This window comes from Tiliqua scincoides, chromosome 2 (assembly GCF_035046505.1).
Source record: "Tiliqua scincoides isolate rTilSci1 chromosome 2, rTilSci1.hap2, whole genome shotgun sequence".
Taxonomy (NCBI): Eukaryota; Metazoa; Chordata; class Lepidosauria; order Squamata; family Scincidae; genus Tiliqua; species Tiliqua scincoides.
The window spans coordinates 69,560,642-69,579,282 of record NC_089822.1 but is presented as its reverse complement, the minus strand read 5'-3'; the positions used below and the strand labels follow the sequence as shown (position 1 = coordinate 69,579,282).

The 18,641-nt window shown below is 41.7% G+C and overlaps 1 protein-coding gene across 1 annotated transcript; it reads left to right on the top strand.

Annotated features, from left to right (window-relative positions):
- The first annotated feature begins 207 nt into the window (after positions 1–207).
- On the top strand, positions 208–16,958 carry ANXA1 (annexin A1). Its single transcript, XM_066614008.1, has 13 exons — positions 208–290; positions 3,786–3,865; positions 5,200–5,293; positions 7,723–7,817; positions 9,216–9,329; positions 10,769–10,859; positions 12,246–12,325; positions 12,437–12,493; positions 13,465–13,558; positions 14,439–14,534; positions 15,139–15,197; positions 15,879–16,001; positions 16,567–16,958. The coding sequence occupies exons 2-13, from the start codon at positions 3,800–3,802 to the stop codon at positions 16,624–16,626; spliced, it is 1,029 nt and encodes a 342-aa protein (XP_066470105.1). The 5' UTR covers positions 208–290; positions 3,786–3,799; the 3' UTR covers positions 16,627–16,958.
- Positions 16,959–18,641: the final 1,683 nt, after the last annotated feature.

Here is an 18,641-nt window from a genome sequence, read left to right as displayed (position 1 = left end):
CACCTTAGTTGTTCATCTGGTCCCTGTGGTTTCTCCATTCACTGATGAATATATTTCTTCACTCCAGTGGGCAGTGTGTTTCCAAGACATTTGGGTGTGGCTTTTGGCTATGACCCATGTTTAGCCTTCTGCTACACTGCAACCAATCACCAGAGTTGTAGAAGTTAACTCTGGTTGCTAGGTGTGGTTTCCTGCTGGTTTTATAAAAATCACAAGCCTGCAGCTGACTTTTTCCAGTCTGTAGTTTTCCAGACCAGCAAATAGTATTTTTGAGTCTTGAAAAGCAAAAGGTATGTGGTTTCTTTCCAAGCTTTTCTTCATTTGCTATTCATTGTAGAAATATGTAGCATTTTGGCTAGAATCCTGTGTATATTTGCTTTCCAGAAGAAAGTAAATTTCCTTTCAAGAAAACTGCTAGGCATGAGACTTTAAGGCTTTGTGCAACATGCATCTAATTATGTGTAAGGTTATTAAAGTTACAGTTTTATACACAGTTTTATACACACTTTCCTGCAACTACACTCCACTGGACACAATGAGGCTAACTTCTGAATAGGCTGTCTAGGTTTGTACTGTAGGGCTGCAGTCCTGTACATGCTTATCTGGGAGTAAATCCACTGTACTTGGTAGTAGTGATGCTTAGGATTGTGCTGTAAGTTGTCTGTATTTTATGTTTCAGTGGGATGGGAGGGGCAACACTCTAAATCAGGGGTGCTCACACTTTTTTGGCTTGAGAGCTACTTTGAAACCCAGCAAGGCCCGGAAATCTACCAGAGTTTTTTTTTTTACAATGTTTGCGCCATCATAACATATAACATTTATGTGTACAATGTATGTTGGTGTACCTTGAGCCCCACTGAGTATAACAGGACTTACTCCTGAGTAGATATGCCTAGGATTAGGCTGTGAGGGTGCAATCCTAGCCACAATTACCTGGGAGTAAGCCCCATTGAGTACAATGGGCCTTACTCCCAGCATTTCCTCCCAGAGGCACCTGAAGGGGGGGGGTCGGCACTCTGCGATCTACTCATTTTGCCTCGCGATCTCTTGAGCACCCCTGCTGTAAATGTTGCTTTATTTTCTATTTTTCTTGTGCATACAGTGAACTGGTTTTTCTGAAGTAAGAAACTCTGTGCTTGTCTTTTTAAAATGGTTTTGGTTACCATGGAAAGCTGAGTCATTTTTAACCGCCAAAGAGTGACTTAGAGGGAAAAAATGTGCTTTCCTTATATGGAAATGGGGAAAAAAACCCCAAACAGCCGGTGGTCATGACACCACTTAACTGTTTAACAACAGTAAAGCTTGTATTCCTCTGCAAAGTTTAGCTTTATACGAAATTCAAAGATGAGCTATCCTTAGGAAAGGCAATCTGGAACTAATTGCTTTAATTGGTGTTTATATGAGCAGCACTGTATTCAGTGCGTATGAGTAAGCCTTCGAGAGTCTCACTCCTGGTCTGCGCATATTTTCCACAAGTGTTTTCAAAAAAGGGCGAGGTGCTTTCTTCCTGGTAAGTGGCTCCTTTGTTCCAAAGGACAGGTTTTGCAAGCTTTCGACACATTCTGGGCTTTAAAAAGAAATGCGTTGGTGGGGATTGTAGAGGATTCTAGGGTGGAGGCAGCAAGATGGTGTCCTTGCTGTGAGAAAGCTTTGGGCATACCTGAGTTGGAATCCTGTGCCCACTCACTTGCCATCAAGCATTGTGGGATTGACTTTTGGGCAAGATGGGCTGTAGGAACACTACAAAATGTAGCCTCTACAAAAACCATGCTTACAAAGTTCCTTATGTAAATGAATTATGCTAACATGTTTGCAAACAGGGAATTGGGCCAACTGATACATAGCTCTAAAAGCTGTTCCCTAACCAATGCTGCTATATTATTGCAAATACAAAAGCATGGTTTGAAAGCTCTATAGATCTCATGGACCTTCAGGGGAAGTAATGCATTAGCCAACTCATACAACAAATATAGCTATATTGGCTGTACTATAGAGCAAAAATATAACATTCTTGCCAACTTCAAGCCAAGGTGGGGTCATGGCCAACCTCTGAGCACTTCCTACACATCCATTCTTCTCCTGCTCAGGTGTAACACTGAAATGTTTCCGAGGTTCTGTGTGTGGGGCCAGGGACAGCCCACTCATATGGCTGGTAGAAGCACCTGGTTCAAGTGGTAGGTTTAGTAATGCACAAACTTGTGGGTGTGGCTTGCACTGGATCACTGTCTGCTCCATGCAATCATTACTCAAGCCTCTTCTCACTCTGTGGACAGAGGGAGAGGAAAATGGGGATGGTTTACCTTCTTCTCTAGTGTTGCTGCCAAAGAATGCAGTGGTGGAGTTGGAGGAAACAGGGTAACTGTGGCAATCCAGTCTCCTCTTCTTCTGTACCTCCACTGACTAGGTAAAGAGGATTATGGAAGTGGCTCTCAAGAGCCTTCTGCTCAATCAGTTTTGAAGATGTGGTAGGTGGTTGCATGCAGCATCACATCCAAAAAAAGGGGTGGAATTAATGTGGTCGTCACTTTGGCTTGGGCCAATCCTGTTTGGGGCACTGATGAGAAAATGTCAAGATGTGTTCTTTCTGGGCCTGGAAGAGCATGGTTGGTCTTCATTCAAAACATCCGACTGACTTTTTAAAGGCAAGTTGTAACTTATGCTAAGGAAATCTTTGTAAAATTATGATAGTCGTGCTCCTAAAGGTAATATAATTAGTGGGATAATAATGGCTATGATGGAAACCAATACTGTTTGCTCTGTATCTCAAAGGTCACAAAACTGCATAATAAGTTTGGCTGGGAGTTGGAAGGGCTTGTTTTCCACTCTCTAAGTAGAAGCAGGGTTCTATCTCTTTTGGGATTGAAGCAGGGAGGAGGGAGGGCAGGAGGTCTGGTCTAGAGGGTAGAGCCTCCGTTTGCCTGAAGATAACATCTGAAGGTCACCAGTTCGAGGCTACCGGCACCGTGAACGGCGAGACCTTGAAGCAGCTGACAAGCTTAGCCGAGTTATGCCGAGTTATTCCACCTGCTCTTTGGCCGCTGTCAGCCTGTGTGGGAGGAAAATGGAGGCCAGAATGTGATACCAGATCATAAAAGATCCATCTGAAATGTTGTGGTTCTTGAAAGACAGAACCTTCTTCAATTGTAAAAATCCCTATTGGGATTTAGTATAGCCTGCCTATGTAAACCGCCTTGAATTAAAGTCTGAGGAGAAATCTGATGACCAAGAAAGGCGGTATATAAATACTTGTATTATTATTATTATTATTATTATTATTATTAATGCTTTTAAGAGTCCACTAGGGCAGTGGTTCTCACACTTTTAGCACCGGGACCCACTTTTTTAGAATGATAATCTGTCAGGACCCACCAGAGGTGATGTCATGACCAGAAGTGACATCATCAAGCAGGAAAATTTTTCACAATCCTAGGATGCAATCCTACCCACACATACCCAGGAGTAAGTCCCACTGACTGTCATTGCTAAAACCATATACATAGTAGCCTGTTAAAAGTATAGATCTGTAATATTTCCCCAAATGCAATCACAAACCATGGCAGCATCAAGTCTAATATATTAAAAATAAAATATTGAAATGAATGGGGACCCACCTGAAATTGGCTTGTGACCCACCTAGCGGGTCCTGACCCACAGTTTGAGAAACACGGCTATATGGGATGAGGTTCTTTCAGTTTGGGGCTCTTAGATTGTCCTGCATATTTTTCAGATTATATTTATATAAAATACAGCATTCCATACTAAAATGTTTTATTCTTCTTTTTCAGAAACTTGAATCAACATGAGTCTTGTGTCAGAATTTCTGAAGCAGGCCAGGTTTATTGACAACGATGAACCACAATATGTAGTAAGAGATGCCCCAAGGAATAATGTGTAGCTACAAGCATTTTAAAAATATTGTTGCATATCAAAATAAGTATTGATATTGTATGTGTAAGTTATTCAAGAATATTGGATTATGTAAGAATCCTGGTATTGAGAAGAAGTGCCATTCCCACTTAAATATATTCTTAACACTTCTGCTGTCCTGTAAAACCCATGAAAGAAGTTGTAGAAAATACACGATAAGTGAATTTAGGAAAATAATGAATGCATAAGAATGAGTATATGAAGTTCATACTCCCATATTTCGTTTATTAATCTGTGTTTAATGCTCTCCTTGGCTATGTATGAATAATACTAATACGTAGTCATAATCACTAATGGCTGCTTCAAACCTTGATAAGCATTTAAAAGAGCAGAGGGTATTCTTTGAAAATTCTATAGTTGCATATGTTCGCTCTTCAAGGAATATAATGGATCTCTCCATAAGGGCATTCTACAGTGGCAATCAATTGTCCATTGAACGATGCACATACAGTTTGAAACTATCAGACAATATCTAGATTCTCACTGTTTGGTGACTCCAGAGGGCAAAGCTATCTGAATCCACTGTCCATTTATTCAGCAGAATTCATATCAGAACATTAACACTGGTACAACCTTAGGAACCAGCAACAATCTCTAGCACCTCTATTTCAATCAAGTAGTAACCCAATCCTAAAGGCGACACTGCAGCTCCAAAGTGGATACTACTGCAGCCCCGCAGCAGCTGCCAGAGGTCACCTTGGGGGAAAGCCCCAAGCCCAGCTATTTAGCTGGCGCAGTCTTGAGAAACTTTCTGGCCAACACAGAGTTCAGGATTCAGCAGATTTCTGCTCCCCCAATCTCACCCGTCCAAACCTGGTTCCTTGTTCCCGGTCAATTCCCTGCCCCAAATTCCTACCCTCTGCCCCCAAGGCCCTCACTGCCACCCGAAGCTCTTAACTAGCTCCATACTGTGGCTGGCTAGTGGTGGGTTCAGTGCCAACTGGCACTGGGCTGGCGTCAGTGCTGATTCAGTGTAGGGTGTTGCGGACATGCCTTATGGTGCATTTGTGACACCCAGTGCTGTCAGTGGCCCAAGCCAGGATTGGGCCCTAGATTCCCACAGGTACTATAAGGGCCTCCTTTCAGGTCCTTTAAATCCAGTGAGAGATAAAGGTACTGTTATTCTATTTGCCTATATTGTTTTCACATCATTTATTTAGTAATATCCTGTAATGATTTGGTTCTAAATGTAACTCATCTTAAACCTTTGCTATAGAGTAGATATTGAAAACAGATGCATTCTTTTTAAAATTTATTCAACTTTTCCTGTAGAAGAATTCTAAAACTGGCTCAGCTGTCCAAACTTACCCCAGCTTCAATCCTTCAGCTGATGCTGCTGCACTGGACCAAGCCATAAAAGCTAAAGGTAAGAAGGAAGAACACAAGCTTAATGGCTCAATCCAATGCAAGTTTATTATAATTAAGTCCCAGTACATTCAATGTGAAGTGAGCAATGTTTGGGGTTTTTTTTTGTTTTTTTTTTTAAGATTTAAAACATGCCAATTATTCCAAATATTTTGCTTGTGGTGTGGTACTGTTGTCTTATAGGCCTGTTTGGTTTCTAAACACATGTGAAAGTCTGTATCTGCAGTGAAATTTCCCTGGATATGGAAAATTGACACACCAGCAAGGCAGCTAGCTTTCTATGTGCAGAGGTATTTTAAAGTAGGGTTGTTTTCAAACAAGCTATTTCCTTACATGTACTTCTGAGGTGGCATAGTCCAGGGAGACATCCATACAGCATCAGAATTAATTCTTGACAAAACAAGAATAGGTCTAATAGCTGGATTGCAACTGGATTTTACCTGAGTGTTCTTTGTGATTTTAAATTACAGCAACATGACAGGCAGAAACTATAGCTCCTTGCCTAGTGAATCTGTACGTGTTGTATTTCTGCCTGCCAGAAAGCCAGGTCCTGCCAGAATCCTCTTACCATAATATAATGCAGAGAACTTATTTGATGGTAGTCAACTACATTGAGTGAGTTTGCAAATTCTCAACTAAAACGAAGGTCAATAATTGGCATGATTTTCCTAAATCTGGAACAGTTTAATCTTGTGATTCAGCACCAAAAAATGTTTGCTGCTTTGTGAAAGACATAGGCAAATTATTTCACTTTGAGAATCATCATGTAAATATATGGGCAGCTTAATCATCACTGATTAACTGCTGGGTAGATGTTTGTTCTAATTTCTCTCTTGCTTATTAATGCCTATTTAATTGTATCCTGTTTTATTGTTGTACCTTGGTAACTTTGCTTTGATATTTTTAACTCATAAAGCAAGGCAAAACAAATACCCCAAACTTTGAGTTCTTTCAATGTTTTGATCATGAGCCATGATGTGTAGAAGACTTCACTTTTAAAAGAATATTTAATGTATAGTAGGACTGAGTAGACATTACGTACTTTCAATTTGGAGGTTGAAACTAGCAATTTCAGTCTGGTGGAGATGACAACTCACCTTTTGGCTGTACAAATGCTTTATACTTTGATGTAACCCTTAATTCCCTGCTGCCTTACAGCATTTTATCCCTATATTGCTGCTGGGGCTGAGAAGAAGTGGTATGCCTAAGGCAGTCTAGTAAGTGCATAGGAGACAGCAGAATCAGACCAAGGAAGTCCAAATTTGCAAATCATTCTCTTACAGTGCACTCTTAGTTAAGTCTATTCAGAAGGAAGCCCCACTGAGTTTAATGGGACTTACTAACAGGAAAAGGTCTATATTGGATTGGATCCTTAGTCAGCCCACTCCACCAGGTTTATACCCTGTTAGCCACCATTGTTCCTACTAGCTGCTTTTTTCTTCTTTCTTCTTCATTACAGAGATGATCCAACCCAATTAGGAATTACGGATGGGGTTATTTCACAATGCTATACAGCAGCATTTCTCAAACTGTGGGTTGTAGGTTGGCTGTGACCAGGAAGCTGCAAGGTGAAATGGTGCGCGACCTGGTAATTGCTTCCAGGTTGTGCCGCCTTGTAACCTGCTTCATTGGCTATGTCATTTTGTTTCCCAGTTCAAAAATTGGGTTGCAACCCACCAATAGGTTGTGACATAAAGTTTGAGAACCGTGGCACATCACGACCAATGAAGCAGGTCACACACTGGTGCAACCCAGAAACAACTTCCAGGTTACATGCAACATTTAACCTTGCAGCTTCCTGGCCTTGATGGGCCTCAGATCCACTGCAGGTGACACAGTGGGTTGTCAAGGTAAGAAATTTAAGAACCCCAAAAAGGGACAAGGGAAGGCAATTTAAACAATCTTGAAACAGTCTTTAAATTGCCTTCACTTGCACTTTATGATGTCATCGTGCATTAAAATACAATTTGCTATATAGCAAAGGTTCTCAAACTTCTTAGCTTGGCAACCCACTGTGTTCACCATGGATCTGGGGCCTACTGAGGCCAGGTGCTGACAAAGAATGCAAAAAGGAGGGTGTCTTTTTTTTTTTTTCCTTCCTTCTAGCACTGCCAAAAATGTTCATAAATAAAGTCAGTCAAAATAACTCGCTTTTAAAATCAGTGTTATCATTCAATAAAATCTACTGCATACAATGTTGTGTACAATTGATAGATTCCCACTGGTGTTCCTGGGGGGGGTGGGCAGGCACCTGGCCACTGGTGTAAAGCTGCTTCTTTCTCACCTGCAGAACCAGTCATGAATGGCTCTGCAGGTGAGGCGGAGGGGCTGTTTTACCCTAGTAGTCAGGCATCTGAAGAAACTTAGTGTTCCCCTAATGCCAGTGCAGATTCCACTGGCATTTATGAGGATTTGTTCTTTCCTTCTTAGGAGTTGATGAAGCAACTATCATTGATATATTGACTAAAAGAACAAATGCCCAGCGCCAGCAGATCAAAGCTGCCTACCAGCAATTAACGGGAAAGGTAATGCCTGTATTGAAAGGCCAATCTTGGCAATTTTTGTGTGTACATTTTGGAATCTCATGACACATAGCCTTTATCAAATGGAAAACTATTTGAAATTTCCTTCATTCTGAGGAATAGAATAGGCCTCTGAATCTAGAATGCACACAATACAATCCTAGGCATGTCTACTCAGAAAGTCTAATTGTGTGGAGTAAAGCTTACTCCTAGGAAAATATGTTTAGGATTGCAGCCTTAAAGTCCTAAACAGGGGTCTGTGTGCATGAAAGTGATGAAGCCAGAAATAACAGTATAGGGTAGATGTCAGTGTCACTGACAATGAATGAACAGAAGTGGAATAAATGTGGAAGGCAGGTCCACCAGACATGAGGGTTTTAGGATTGGTCTGTCTGATAATTAACATTCCTAGACTAGGTCTATATCATGCAGAGTGAGGTAGTAAACTGAGATGGTACAATTCTAGGATGTTCAGTTTGCAAGTGGTGAGTCATATTTGTAATCCTCTCCCATGCAAGAAACAACCTGCATATAATAAACTAGTAAATTGCAGGAAGTCTGCATACTTTCCTTCAATGTGGTCAGGTACTACTTGAAGTGAAGGCTTTTTTTTTTTTGTAGGGGAAATCATTCTGGAATATTGCCCTACACCTTCAGTCTCAAGTGGAACTGTTCAGAATGCTACCACCTCAGCATACCCCTTGCTACAGGGCCAACACTCACTAAGCCCAAACCCCAGGGCACAGCCTGTCCCAGTCCTGCACAGGATTGGTTTGTTCCTAGTCAAAACACCTGTCCACAAGGGTAGACTGTCACCACCCCTTTTTACCTGCCAGCCCTCCAGCATTGGGAACTGAAGGCCTAGAAGCACTCTCCTCCCCCTTAAGAGTTCAGAGCAACACAATGCTCCTAACCCCATGGCCCTGGTGACATATGCAGAAGACAGTAATGAAACCAACACTGAACTTAGGTGAATCAATTCCTTTTCACAGACATGGCAGATATAGATTTTATAAGTTTATTCAGATAGAATAAATGTTTAATTATACATAACTCACAAACGCCTAAGTTTTCTGATTGCAGAATGTTCTTTCTTTTGTAAAGCAGAACATTCAAAAATGTGATTTCCTGTTAAGAATCTGGAATGATTGTTCTGGCTCCTCTTCCTCATTATGACCTAATTTTGGGGCATATGTAGAGCAGGCCTTAGAGTGGCCTTACAGGTTTAATGGACAAACGTAGATGGAGCACACACTGCCTCATAATAATCTTCCTGCTTGAGGAGTAACTTTGTTAAAAGATAGTAAGATGGTAGATTAGATTTACATTCTTAAAGCAGTGTTTAATAATTTGTATCTGAATTAAGTGGCCATTTTATAGTATGTTGCTTTTCTACTCTAGCCTCTGGAAGAAGCTTTGAAGAAAGCACTTAAATGCCAGCTGGAAGATGTTTGCCTGGCTATGCTGAAGACTCCAGCCCAGTTTGATGCTGAAGAGCTCAGGGCTTCTATGAAGGTACATATGGTGATAGAACTTGGCTGGGCATTGTACTGGGAGGGGGGCTGGGCATTGTACCGGGAGGGGAGCTGGTCCTCTGAACCACTGTCAAAAGCAGACCCACTGAATAAGAATATTATCTCAGTGTGGCATGATGGCTGAAAGGATATGAATTAAGGGCCCAGTCCTATCCAGTTTTCCAGCATTGATGCAGCTGTGCCAATGTGAAGATGGGGGGGGGATCCAGACACGGAGGCCTCCTCAAAGTAAAGGAACGTTTGTTCCCCTACTTTAGGGCTGCAGTGCAGCTGCATTGGTGCTGGAAAATTGGATAGGATTGGGCCCAGTGTAAGTTACATTGGCTCTGCTTGACTTGTGCACCAAGAGAATTGCAGGTGATGTGGTTGTAATCTTACAGCTTCTGGCTGACACATGCTATATATACTATGTGAGCTGAAGCTCACAATGTTCAGTTTTCAGATTGACCAGTGACTGGCGTGTCTACAAAACTGCACGCATTTAACCCCCTTGTTCTGTAAATATGCTAGGTTGCAATTCCTGGACTAGACATAGATCAACATGAAAGCACCTTTATTTTGAGTCCTGACAATTGTGCTTATAGTCCTATGCAGATATTCACTTTCGGAGAATGGCCATGTTTTCACAAGATCTGTGAGCATACAGCCCCCCCCCCACCATTGATGTGCACCTAACCCTACACCTGCTCACTGTGTAATAGTGTTTGCATATGCAAACGCTGTACTTGGAGAGAGATCCTCTATGTGATTAGGGATGGTGGGTGGTGCTTACAAATGCTGTAAGCGTGGTGGGTGGCAGGGGCACAGATTAGGAGTGCCATAGCAATTAGGAGGAGCTTTCCAGTGAGCTCACAGATCTTGTGAAACTCTGGACATGTTCCATGGTTGCATAACATCTGTACAGGGCTTATAACTCATATTCTCAAGAAATCGGGGCACTTCACACTGCCCCTTCAGTTCCATAACATGTCATTTGCGTCTTTTCAGTAATGTCAGAATGGCCATTTCCATAGTTCAGTGGTTCTCAAGCTGGGGGTGTCGCAATGCCCCAACCAGAGAGCCCTGGCCTCTGCACCCTTAAGGGGAGGGAAGGGGGGAGGGAGCGACATGATTGCCAGAATCACATCACTATCGAGGGGCGCAGGGCCTTGCTTTGACTTACCAGAGGCTGGAGCAGGCTCCCAGGGGTGCAAGGACCTCCACGTCAGCCCCCACAGGGTCTCCTGAAGTACACAGACACTCAAAATAATGATCCTGACCCGCTTCCAGTTTTTAAAACAAGAGCCACATTTCACCTTAAGTGAAAACATCCTGATTGTTGCAGATAATGTACAAAGTTCAGTTATTATTGCCTGTGATTTTTATGCTGGCCCATTCTGCATTTGTAAAAATAAAAATATTGAATTTGATTTCCAACAGGGGCTTGGAACTGATGAAGATACCTTAATTGAGATTCTTGCATCAAGGAGCAACAGAGAAATCAGAGAGGCCACCAGGGCATATCATGAAAGTAATTTACTGTTTTAAAAATTACTTAATAGAATTTACAGTTATAGACAAACTGAATGTACCATTGAACAGTTTTGTTACTGCCCCTTAAGCCACGAAAATGAAATTCTTAGACTCAGTTCTCAGTCCAGGATAAGTGTGGCTGGTGTTACATTTGAAACTGCGTGAATGCTTACTACCCAACCTGTCAGTGCTTGTAGTGGGTACTAGTAGTCAGCAGGGGCCAGAGAACTGTGCTTAACTGTATCTGGGCCCAATCCAATCCAGTTTTCCAGCACCGGTGGGAAGGCAATCACAGAAGCCTCCTCAAGGTATGCGAACATTTGTTCCCTTACCTCAGGACTGCATTGCGGCTGCACCGATGCTGGAAAGTTGGATAGGATTGGGCCCTTGGTGTGTTTCTTTTGCTGAGCACCTGTACAATGCAAGAACATTTTTGGACAAGCCATTGAACTGTTGCTTTTTCTGAAGAGCTACTAGCTCACTGTCATCTCCTTGGTTGTGATTTCTTCACCCACTGCATATACAAATGATAGGGTTGAGATTACAAATTATGACAACTGAAAAGGCAAAACAAAATGGTCTGGGTGGGTATCTAGCTTTTAACTGGTTGCATCCTTTTTTTGAACACCTAGTTGGAAGTATTATGTCAGTAGGAAGGGTCTGTTCTCATCCAGTGGTGGATCTCCCATTCACGCGATGGGGCAAATGCCCCAGACACAGAGCCTCGTGAACCTTTAGGACCCCGCGGAAGCCTCTCTGAGGCTCCCAACGGGGTCGGAAACTATGCTTCTGGTTTTCTGGAAACACGGCTTAAAGCATCAGAAAGTTGCATCCTGGAGTTGCGTGAGGCACCGTGCACTCCAGGTAAGGTGTGGTGGATTTGCATGTGTGGTGTGGTGTGGTGCCATCTCATAGGGGGCACCATTGTGGACTTTTGCCCTGGGGCGTGAGGCTGGAGAGGTCTGCCACTGTTCTCACCTTTCAAAAATACTTTTTATCCCCCATTGGCTTGTTTCCCTTCATCTTTGGATACAACCCAATACCCCTCAGTGAAATAAAGACCAACTGGGGGTTCTTTATGTGAGTTTCACAAGTCCAATTTGCATAAACAAAGAAATTGAAAATGTGGGCCCAATCCTATCCAATTTTCCAGCACCAGTGCAGCCATGCCAATGAGATGTGTGCTGCATTCTGTGGTGGGGAGAGAGTCACAGAAGTCTCCTCAAGGTATTAATATTTCAAGTGGTTGTATTTTGCAAGTGGACATTGGGAATCCACTGATCAAGAAACTACGTATGAGAGAGTCATATCATACTATGATGAATATTTTCTTTATAATGATGTAGTTAAAATGTTCCGTTAATTTTTTTTTGCTCCTTTACAGTGTATAAGAGAGATCTTGCCAAAGACATTGCCTCAGATACATCTGGAGATTTTCAGAAGGCCTTGCTTGCCCTGGCAAAGGTAAGGATTTTTCAACATAACAATTTAAAACTTAAAATAGAGGCACATATTTATTCAAGAATAATCCAGGATTGTAGTGTATAAAAAGATTTAACCAGTGAATTTTTCCAGGGTGACCGTGATGAAAGTTCTCATGTGAATGACGAGTTGGCAGACAATGATGCTCGGGTAAGAAAAGACTTTCCACTTCAAGTAATTGTTTCCTGTCTTGAAAATCTGTTTTCACGTCTTTGACTAAGAAAACCACTCTGTTCAAGTGAATCTCTCTGTGCATATGCCTCACCTCTCAACCAATCAATAATAAGAGCTCTAAGCCCATTGCTCACCATCCAGAATCCAGTTCCTTATTCAGCCATTGTCACAAACTCTGTGTTAATAAAGCTCTTGATCTGCGACCCAAAATTTCAAAACCACACTTGCAAGATAAGGATCACTCTAATAAAAGGTCTAGACTCCCTAAACTCCACTCTTACATCACAGATGGCATTAATTTTCAAGCCTGTAGAATGGGTGGGACCAGGCCTAGTTGAGACATATTTGTTTCCCAGTGATTTATAAGGGAGGTCTGGGTTTACCTCTTATGTTATGTAAAGACTTTGCTCTACAGCTGTTCATGGACCTTGAAGGTTACTCTGGGCTGGGCTGCATCACCAACCGAGCCACTTTATAAGTCGTGTATTTATCAAATGTCTATTCTCATGTCTTTCTATGCATTTACTAACCAAGAAATAAATGAGAATTCTTCTTTCTTGGCAAGCCTGATTGAAAACATTCATTGTCCTGAGATGGAAGAATGTTACTCGATGGAAGTAGATGTGACATAAAGCGTCATGTTTCCAAGAAATGTCTGCTAATATAGTGGTAGGGAGCTGTAAGCTAAGAAGTTATTGATTCAAACCTTACTTCAGCAATGGCCTGAATCCTTGGCCTTAAGCAAGCCCCAATCTCATCCCACCTCCAGTTTTAGATAAGATAGATCATCTGGATTCTTGTGATAGATCCTCTGGATTCTTGTATATTAGAATGGAAAGGAAAGGAATTTAATGCCTGATTTGAATTCTCTTGTGCAAATGTGACTCATGATGATGTTATCTATTAGACTTGCTCACTATATATGTTTACCTGCTTTATTATAATAGGCCTTGTATGAGGCTGGAGAGAGGAAAAAAGGAACCGATGTCAATATTTTCATTACCATCCTCACTACAAGAAGCTACCCACATCTCCGAAGAGGCAAGTAGAAAACAAGTTTTTGTTAGGAGAAATGCTTATCTCCAAGTCCTATTTACCCTTTCTTCCAAGCAGGCATTCTAGGACAGCAACAATACCCAAAAGTCTTTGGCACTTAGGTTACAATAAATTTATTTGCCTCTAAGGGCACAATCCTAACCATGTCTACTCAGAAGTAAGTCCTATTTTGTTCAATGGGGCTTACTTTCAGGGAAGTGTGGTTAGGATTGCAGCCTATGTTTTTGTGGGCTACTGACCACTACATCTGCTGCATGCAGGACTACTCTGTAAAATGGAGTTCAACTGAAAGGATGACCAATTACATGTACTGCTTTAGGTCCTTGTTGATAAAAGTGCCATATATATTCCATGTCTGGTATGTACGTGATCTTATTGAATTGGGTCAATCTAGTGCGATGCAGCAACTGAGTGTTGTGTTCAGTATGCAGAAAACTCAGTTGCTTTTAAGAAATGAGCGCCACTGCATGCAGTGGGTCTTAATGCAGTATCTGTGTTTAAACCCTCTTGATTTCAGTGAAACTTAATAGGTTGTGTCCATAATATGTAGTTGATGATAGCGCAACCTGCTTTTGAAGAAGTTCTTGACCTTAAGCTGTTCCAGCAGGAGCAAAAAGCAATGGCATAATGTATAAAGCTATCATTTGGAGACAGCAGGAGTATTACATTTTCTGATTATGCTGTGCTTCCTTGCTATGGTCTGCTGCTTCCTACAGGCAAAATGAGTTGCAAATGATGAGTGATTCTGTTGCTTTGCTCTCTCCACCATTGTTGGAGCAGCACAGAAATCGTCTCAGAAGCACATCTTGTACCAAGGGAATCATTGCCTGCCCTCAGTTTCCCTTTATTCTTTCTTTGACTTTAGTTTTTCAGAAATACACCAAGTACAGCAAACATGACATGAACAAAGTTCTGGACCTGGAGCTGAAAGGAGATATTGAGAAATGCCTGGCAGCCATTGGTACGTGACTCCCGGTTCCACACTTAATTCCTTAAGTCTGTTCCTTCTTTGAGAAGAACTAACTGGGAATAAATTAGTGACTAATAACAGCAAGAAAAGAATCTGATGTATTAAACTGTACAATCCTGTTCCTGACCGTTGGCACCAAAGCGGCCATGCTGATGGAGCATATGCTGCAGCCAATGGTAGAGGAGATGGTTCCTATTGGCTAAAAGTAAATGTATATCTACAGCCCCTGACATGCTTTGTGTTTGGCTTTGCATTAACACAACACTGGATCTAAACCTGAAGACACACAAACCTATATATCTTCCCCATGAAGAACAGATACTATTCCTACTTAAAAATGCCAGTACGTTTAGGGCAAACTGTGAGTTGGACGTAAATGTGTATGATTTTTCGATGGCAGTCTACTTGTGTTTTAATTATATATATATATAATGTGTATATATACATTATTATTTGTATATGTATAGTTTTGCTTAATTCCTAGTACTAACTAGAGAATCTTGCAGCCTTCAGGGCTGTATTTGGTTTTTTTCCCCTAATGCCTTGTTTTTTTATTCTATTGTGACAAGTAATAACAGTTCTGTGTTTCTTCCAGTGAAATGTGCCACAAGCAAGCCAGCTTTCTTTGCTGAAAAGCTTCACTTGGCGATGAAGGTAAAGTATAATTTAGTACAGAAATTAAAGAAAGGAACTCTGTTCTAGATGTGTAAGCTAAGATCAAAGCTGGATTTAACGTTTCCTGCAAAGACATCAAGGGAAAACAAAAACAGTGTTTCTTCGGCAGTGTTGTCTTAGAAAGAAATAGGATAATTAATATGTTTAGTATTCCTTGTTGAGGCTTCCAGTACTGTACAAAACTCAGACATCAACCCCAAATGTTGCAAGCCCTAATGTTAGTAACATTTTCATATTGTTCTTGGAGAGAAGGAATGACGATTGTAGGACTAACAATACAAATCAGTGACTTCATTCCTTCCCTCCCAAAGGCTTCTACTGAGGCTTTCCTCTTCTGCTCCCCATCTGGGCTCAGTCCAGCTGTGCTGGATGCAGTGATGAACGATTGACCATTCCCCAAATGATGTAAAGCCCTGTTATGGACTGACACATTCAGACCTTCTAGTAGTTCTATCATAGCAAGTGGACAAAGGATGTTTCATATATATCCATCAAGGATAAACAGCTTTGCATAGTCCATCAGTATAATGAGTTATAAGTCATAACGTTGAAAATTCAGAACTTTGGGTAAGCAAGCGTGCTGTTGACAAAGTTAAGCCAGTTATCACTCATATCCAACCATTAAGATTTAGATAACACGTTTACTTTGATTTCTAACAGGGTGCTGGAACTCGCAACAAAATTCTGAACAGAATCATGGTGTCACGTTCTGAAGTTGACATGAATGAGATCAAAGGTTTTTACAGGTCGATGTATGGCAAGTCTCTGTGCCAGGCCATTTTGGTACGTACCTTGCTGAAAATTGTAATTTTTAAAATAATAATAGCACAGGACATTTAGCCAGATAGTCTGCACTCCAGTAGATACTTACCTGGGATTTAACAGGCCAATCCCATCTCTGGAACACCAGTATACCTCCAGGTATGCCAGTGCAAAGACAATCCTGCCATCACAGGAGCCTCTGTCCCATCAGCTGTGTCAGTGCAGCAACCAGAAATCCACATGCACAGGATGTCAACAGGGCGCAGACAAGCTGCCAGCACACATCCCCACCAGCAGAGAGGTGGATTTCTTTAAGACTTGAAAATGGCTCATTTGTTTTCAGTGGAATCGCATTAGACTTGGCTTGGGCATTCAGTTGTGTTAATGGTGGGATGGTCCAGAATGTTGAAGGGATATTTCCCTTAGTTGTGTAGCTGCAGTCATACCCATGAGGACAAGGGCATAAATGATACTGCCTTAGGGCAGAAGCATTTGTGGGAAAGGTCTGACCTTGTTGTACAGGGGCTAGCAGTGCAGGCTCTCGCTTTCAGTGGCTAACATTACCATTCTGCTTTTCTACATGTAGGATGAAACGAAAGGTGACTATGAAGCCATTTTGGTGGCTCTGTGTGGTGGTGACAACTGAGCTCCATCTCCTTCTGATACGTCCTGGCCTTTTCTTTTGAGAACATCTCTCCATTTTAGCATCAGCTGTTACATATATGTGTATCATAAAAGCTTGAAACAAATCTCTGATTGCAGCTATTCTCCAGTCTTGGAAAAACCGGAGCTCAGAAAAATACATTTAGATAACAATTGTGTGGCATTATCTGCTTTGTTTATATTTATCCAAAGCCAAAGAGCATCCTGAGAAAAGCTGAATTTGCTTTAACAGGGACTGTAAATGTAAGAAAGAAATGGAGCCTGCCTGAGTAGGTCTAAATAACATTCCAAATAAAATGAACCTGTGATGATTGACACTGTTGTGCTTTTATTTTCTCCCCACAGAGTGATCTTATGCTTATCCTGTTTTCAATAAGCATTTGAGAGATTTCGAATGTGTGTTTTTTAAAAAATCTTCCCTCCTTATAATAATTTTCCTCCTGCATTCCTCTCCCTGCCCACCCCTCTCCTGAACCATATATATTGTCTACTTCACATTTTTGAGGAATCTTGGAGCAAGATGCAGAGGGCAAGAGGAGAGGAGGCCACTGTTAGTTTTCCTTACTTCTGTCACTACTTGCTCAGAGGAAGCAGGTAGCGACAACAAGGAAGAGCAGTAGCATAACATGGGGCCCCCCTATGGGCATCAACAGTGTTCCCCTTGTTGATGTATCAGCATTAGGACCTCTTCCCTGAACACTTGCCATTGGTGGCTGCAGCCATCAGTTCCACTGGAAGCAGAAAGCAAGTGTGTTGGCACTTGAGCCTGAACTACACTTATAACCCATACTCATGTTCTTGCAAGTTGAAAACAACGCTGGAACATTGGCTTCCCTGGCCTCTCTTTCCTTCTAGTGGAAATGAAAACATATCTGCTCACAGACAGCGGCAAGGAAAGCTTAGTCCTAGAATATGAATCTTGACTCAATTCCTACCACTAGGTAACACTTAGAGCTGCGCACAAGTAGCAATTAAGCTACTATAGTGCTGGTTCAGGCCAAGTCCAGACAGCTTCACCTGCCATGTCTTGTTCTAATATGTGTCTGAAGTAAATAACTCCCAGAACCTCCCCCTAGATTTTTTGAGAATGGCATTGCTCCCATTTGTTAGTCATGTTCACAATGCCACAATTATTTCACTGTGTTAACCCTCAGATACACAGATGACTAGCATGAGACATGAATTCTAGGGAAGATGTATGTTTCTATTTGAATAATTGTTGATGTAAACATTGCTACTTAACTGTTCTATGTGATAATGGCTGAGATCCTTTGTATTTAGTACATCAGCAGGAAATCATTTGTTATATGTTGCAGATAATGCGGAAACCAGAGAAACTGCCACATTGTCAGGACTTGGTCTAAGAGTAGGTCCTGAACCGTAAGGGATTTGGTCACCATGCAGGACTGGCCAAATAAGAATGAGGGAATGAGCTCTGTAACAAGGAAGACTTTTAACGCCTTGTTTCTGCCTGACATTGCACTTCTTCATCTTAGCAGCAGCAAAGTCTGACTGTAAAAGCCGCAGTGACCACAGTACTGCTGCTATTTCCTAATGCCTACAAAAGCCTCTAGTGTCAGCTTGCAATAAGAGGGTTCTCCTGCCTTTTCTTTCTTTTTTTTTTTTTTTTGACAGATGATCTTTGTCTTGGTTTCACCTTGCCCCCCTTCTCTTTGATACGCTCCTGGTCTGACCATTTGATGCATACTTCCATTGCTAAGACTTTTGTCTGTTAACAGACTGTAAGTTTGGCATGGAATGTAAGAGAAACTCCAGGCACATGAGAACTGGCCAAATACTTGACATTCTTTCTTGTCATGATAATATTGAAGTCCGTGGTTGGCCCATCCATGTGGCCAACTGAAGCAGTTGCCTCAGGCAGCAGCTTGCCTGCTTGTCTCTACTGATCTTCCTCTTCCTTCTCTCCTCCCTGGATTGGAAAAGGAAAAGAGGGCAGAACAGAAGAGTGGAGGAGAGAAGATTGATGGGCTAGAGTGT

What these genes read in the sequence shown, in the direction of transcription:
- ANXA1 (XM_066614008.1), top strand. Translation starts at nt 3,800, where the DNA reads ATGAGTCTTGTGTCAGAATTTCTGAAGCAGGCCAGGTTTATTGACAAC. An exon ending in ACCAGCAATTAACGGGAAAG is followed by an intron (nt 7,818 to 9,215) that starts GTAATGCCTGTA and finishes TTTCTACTCTAG; the next exon opens with CCTCTGGAAGAAGCTTTGAA. An exon ending in CTCTGTGCCAGGCCATTTTG is followed by an intron (nt 16,002 to 16,566) that starts GTACGTACCTTG and finishes TTCTACATGTAG; the next exon opens with GATGAAACGAAAGGTGACTA.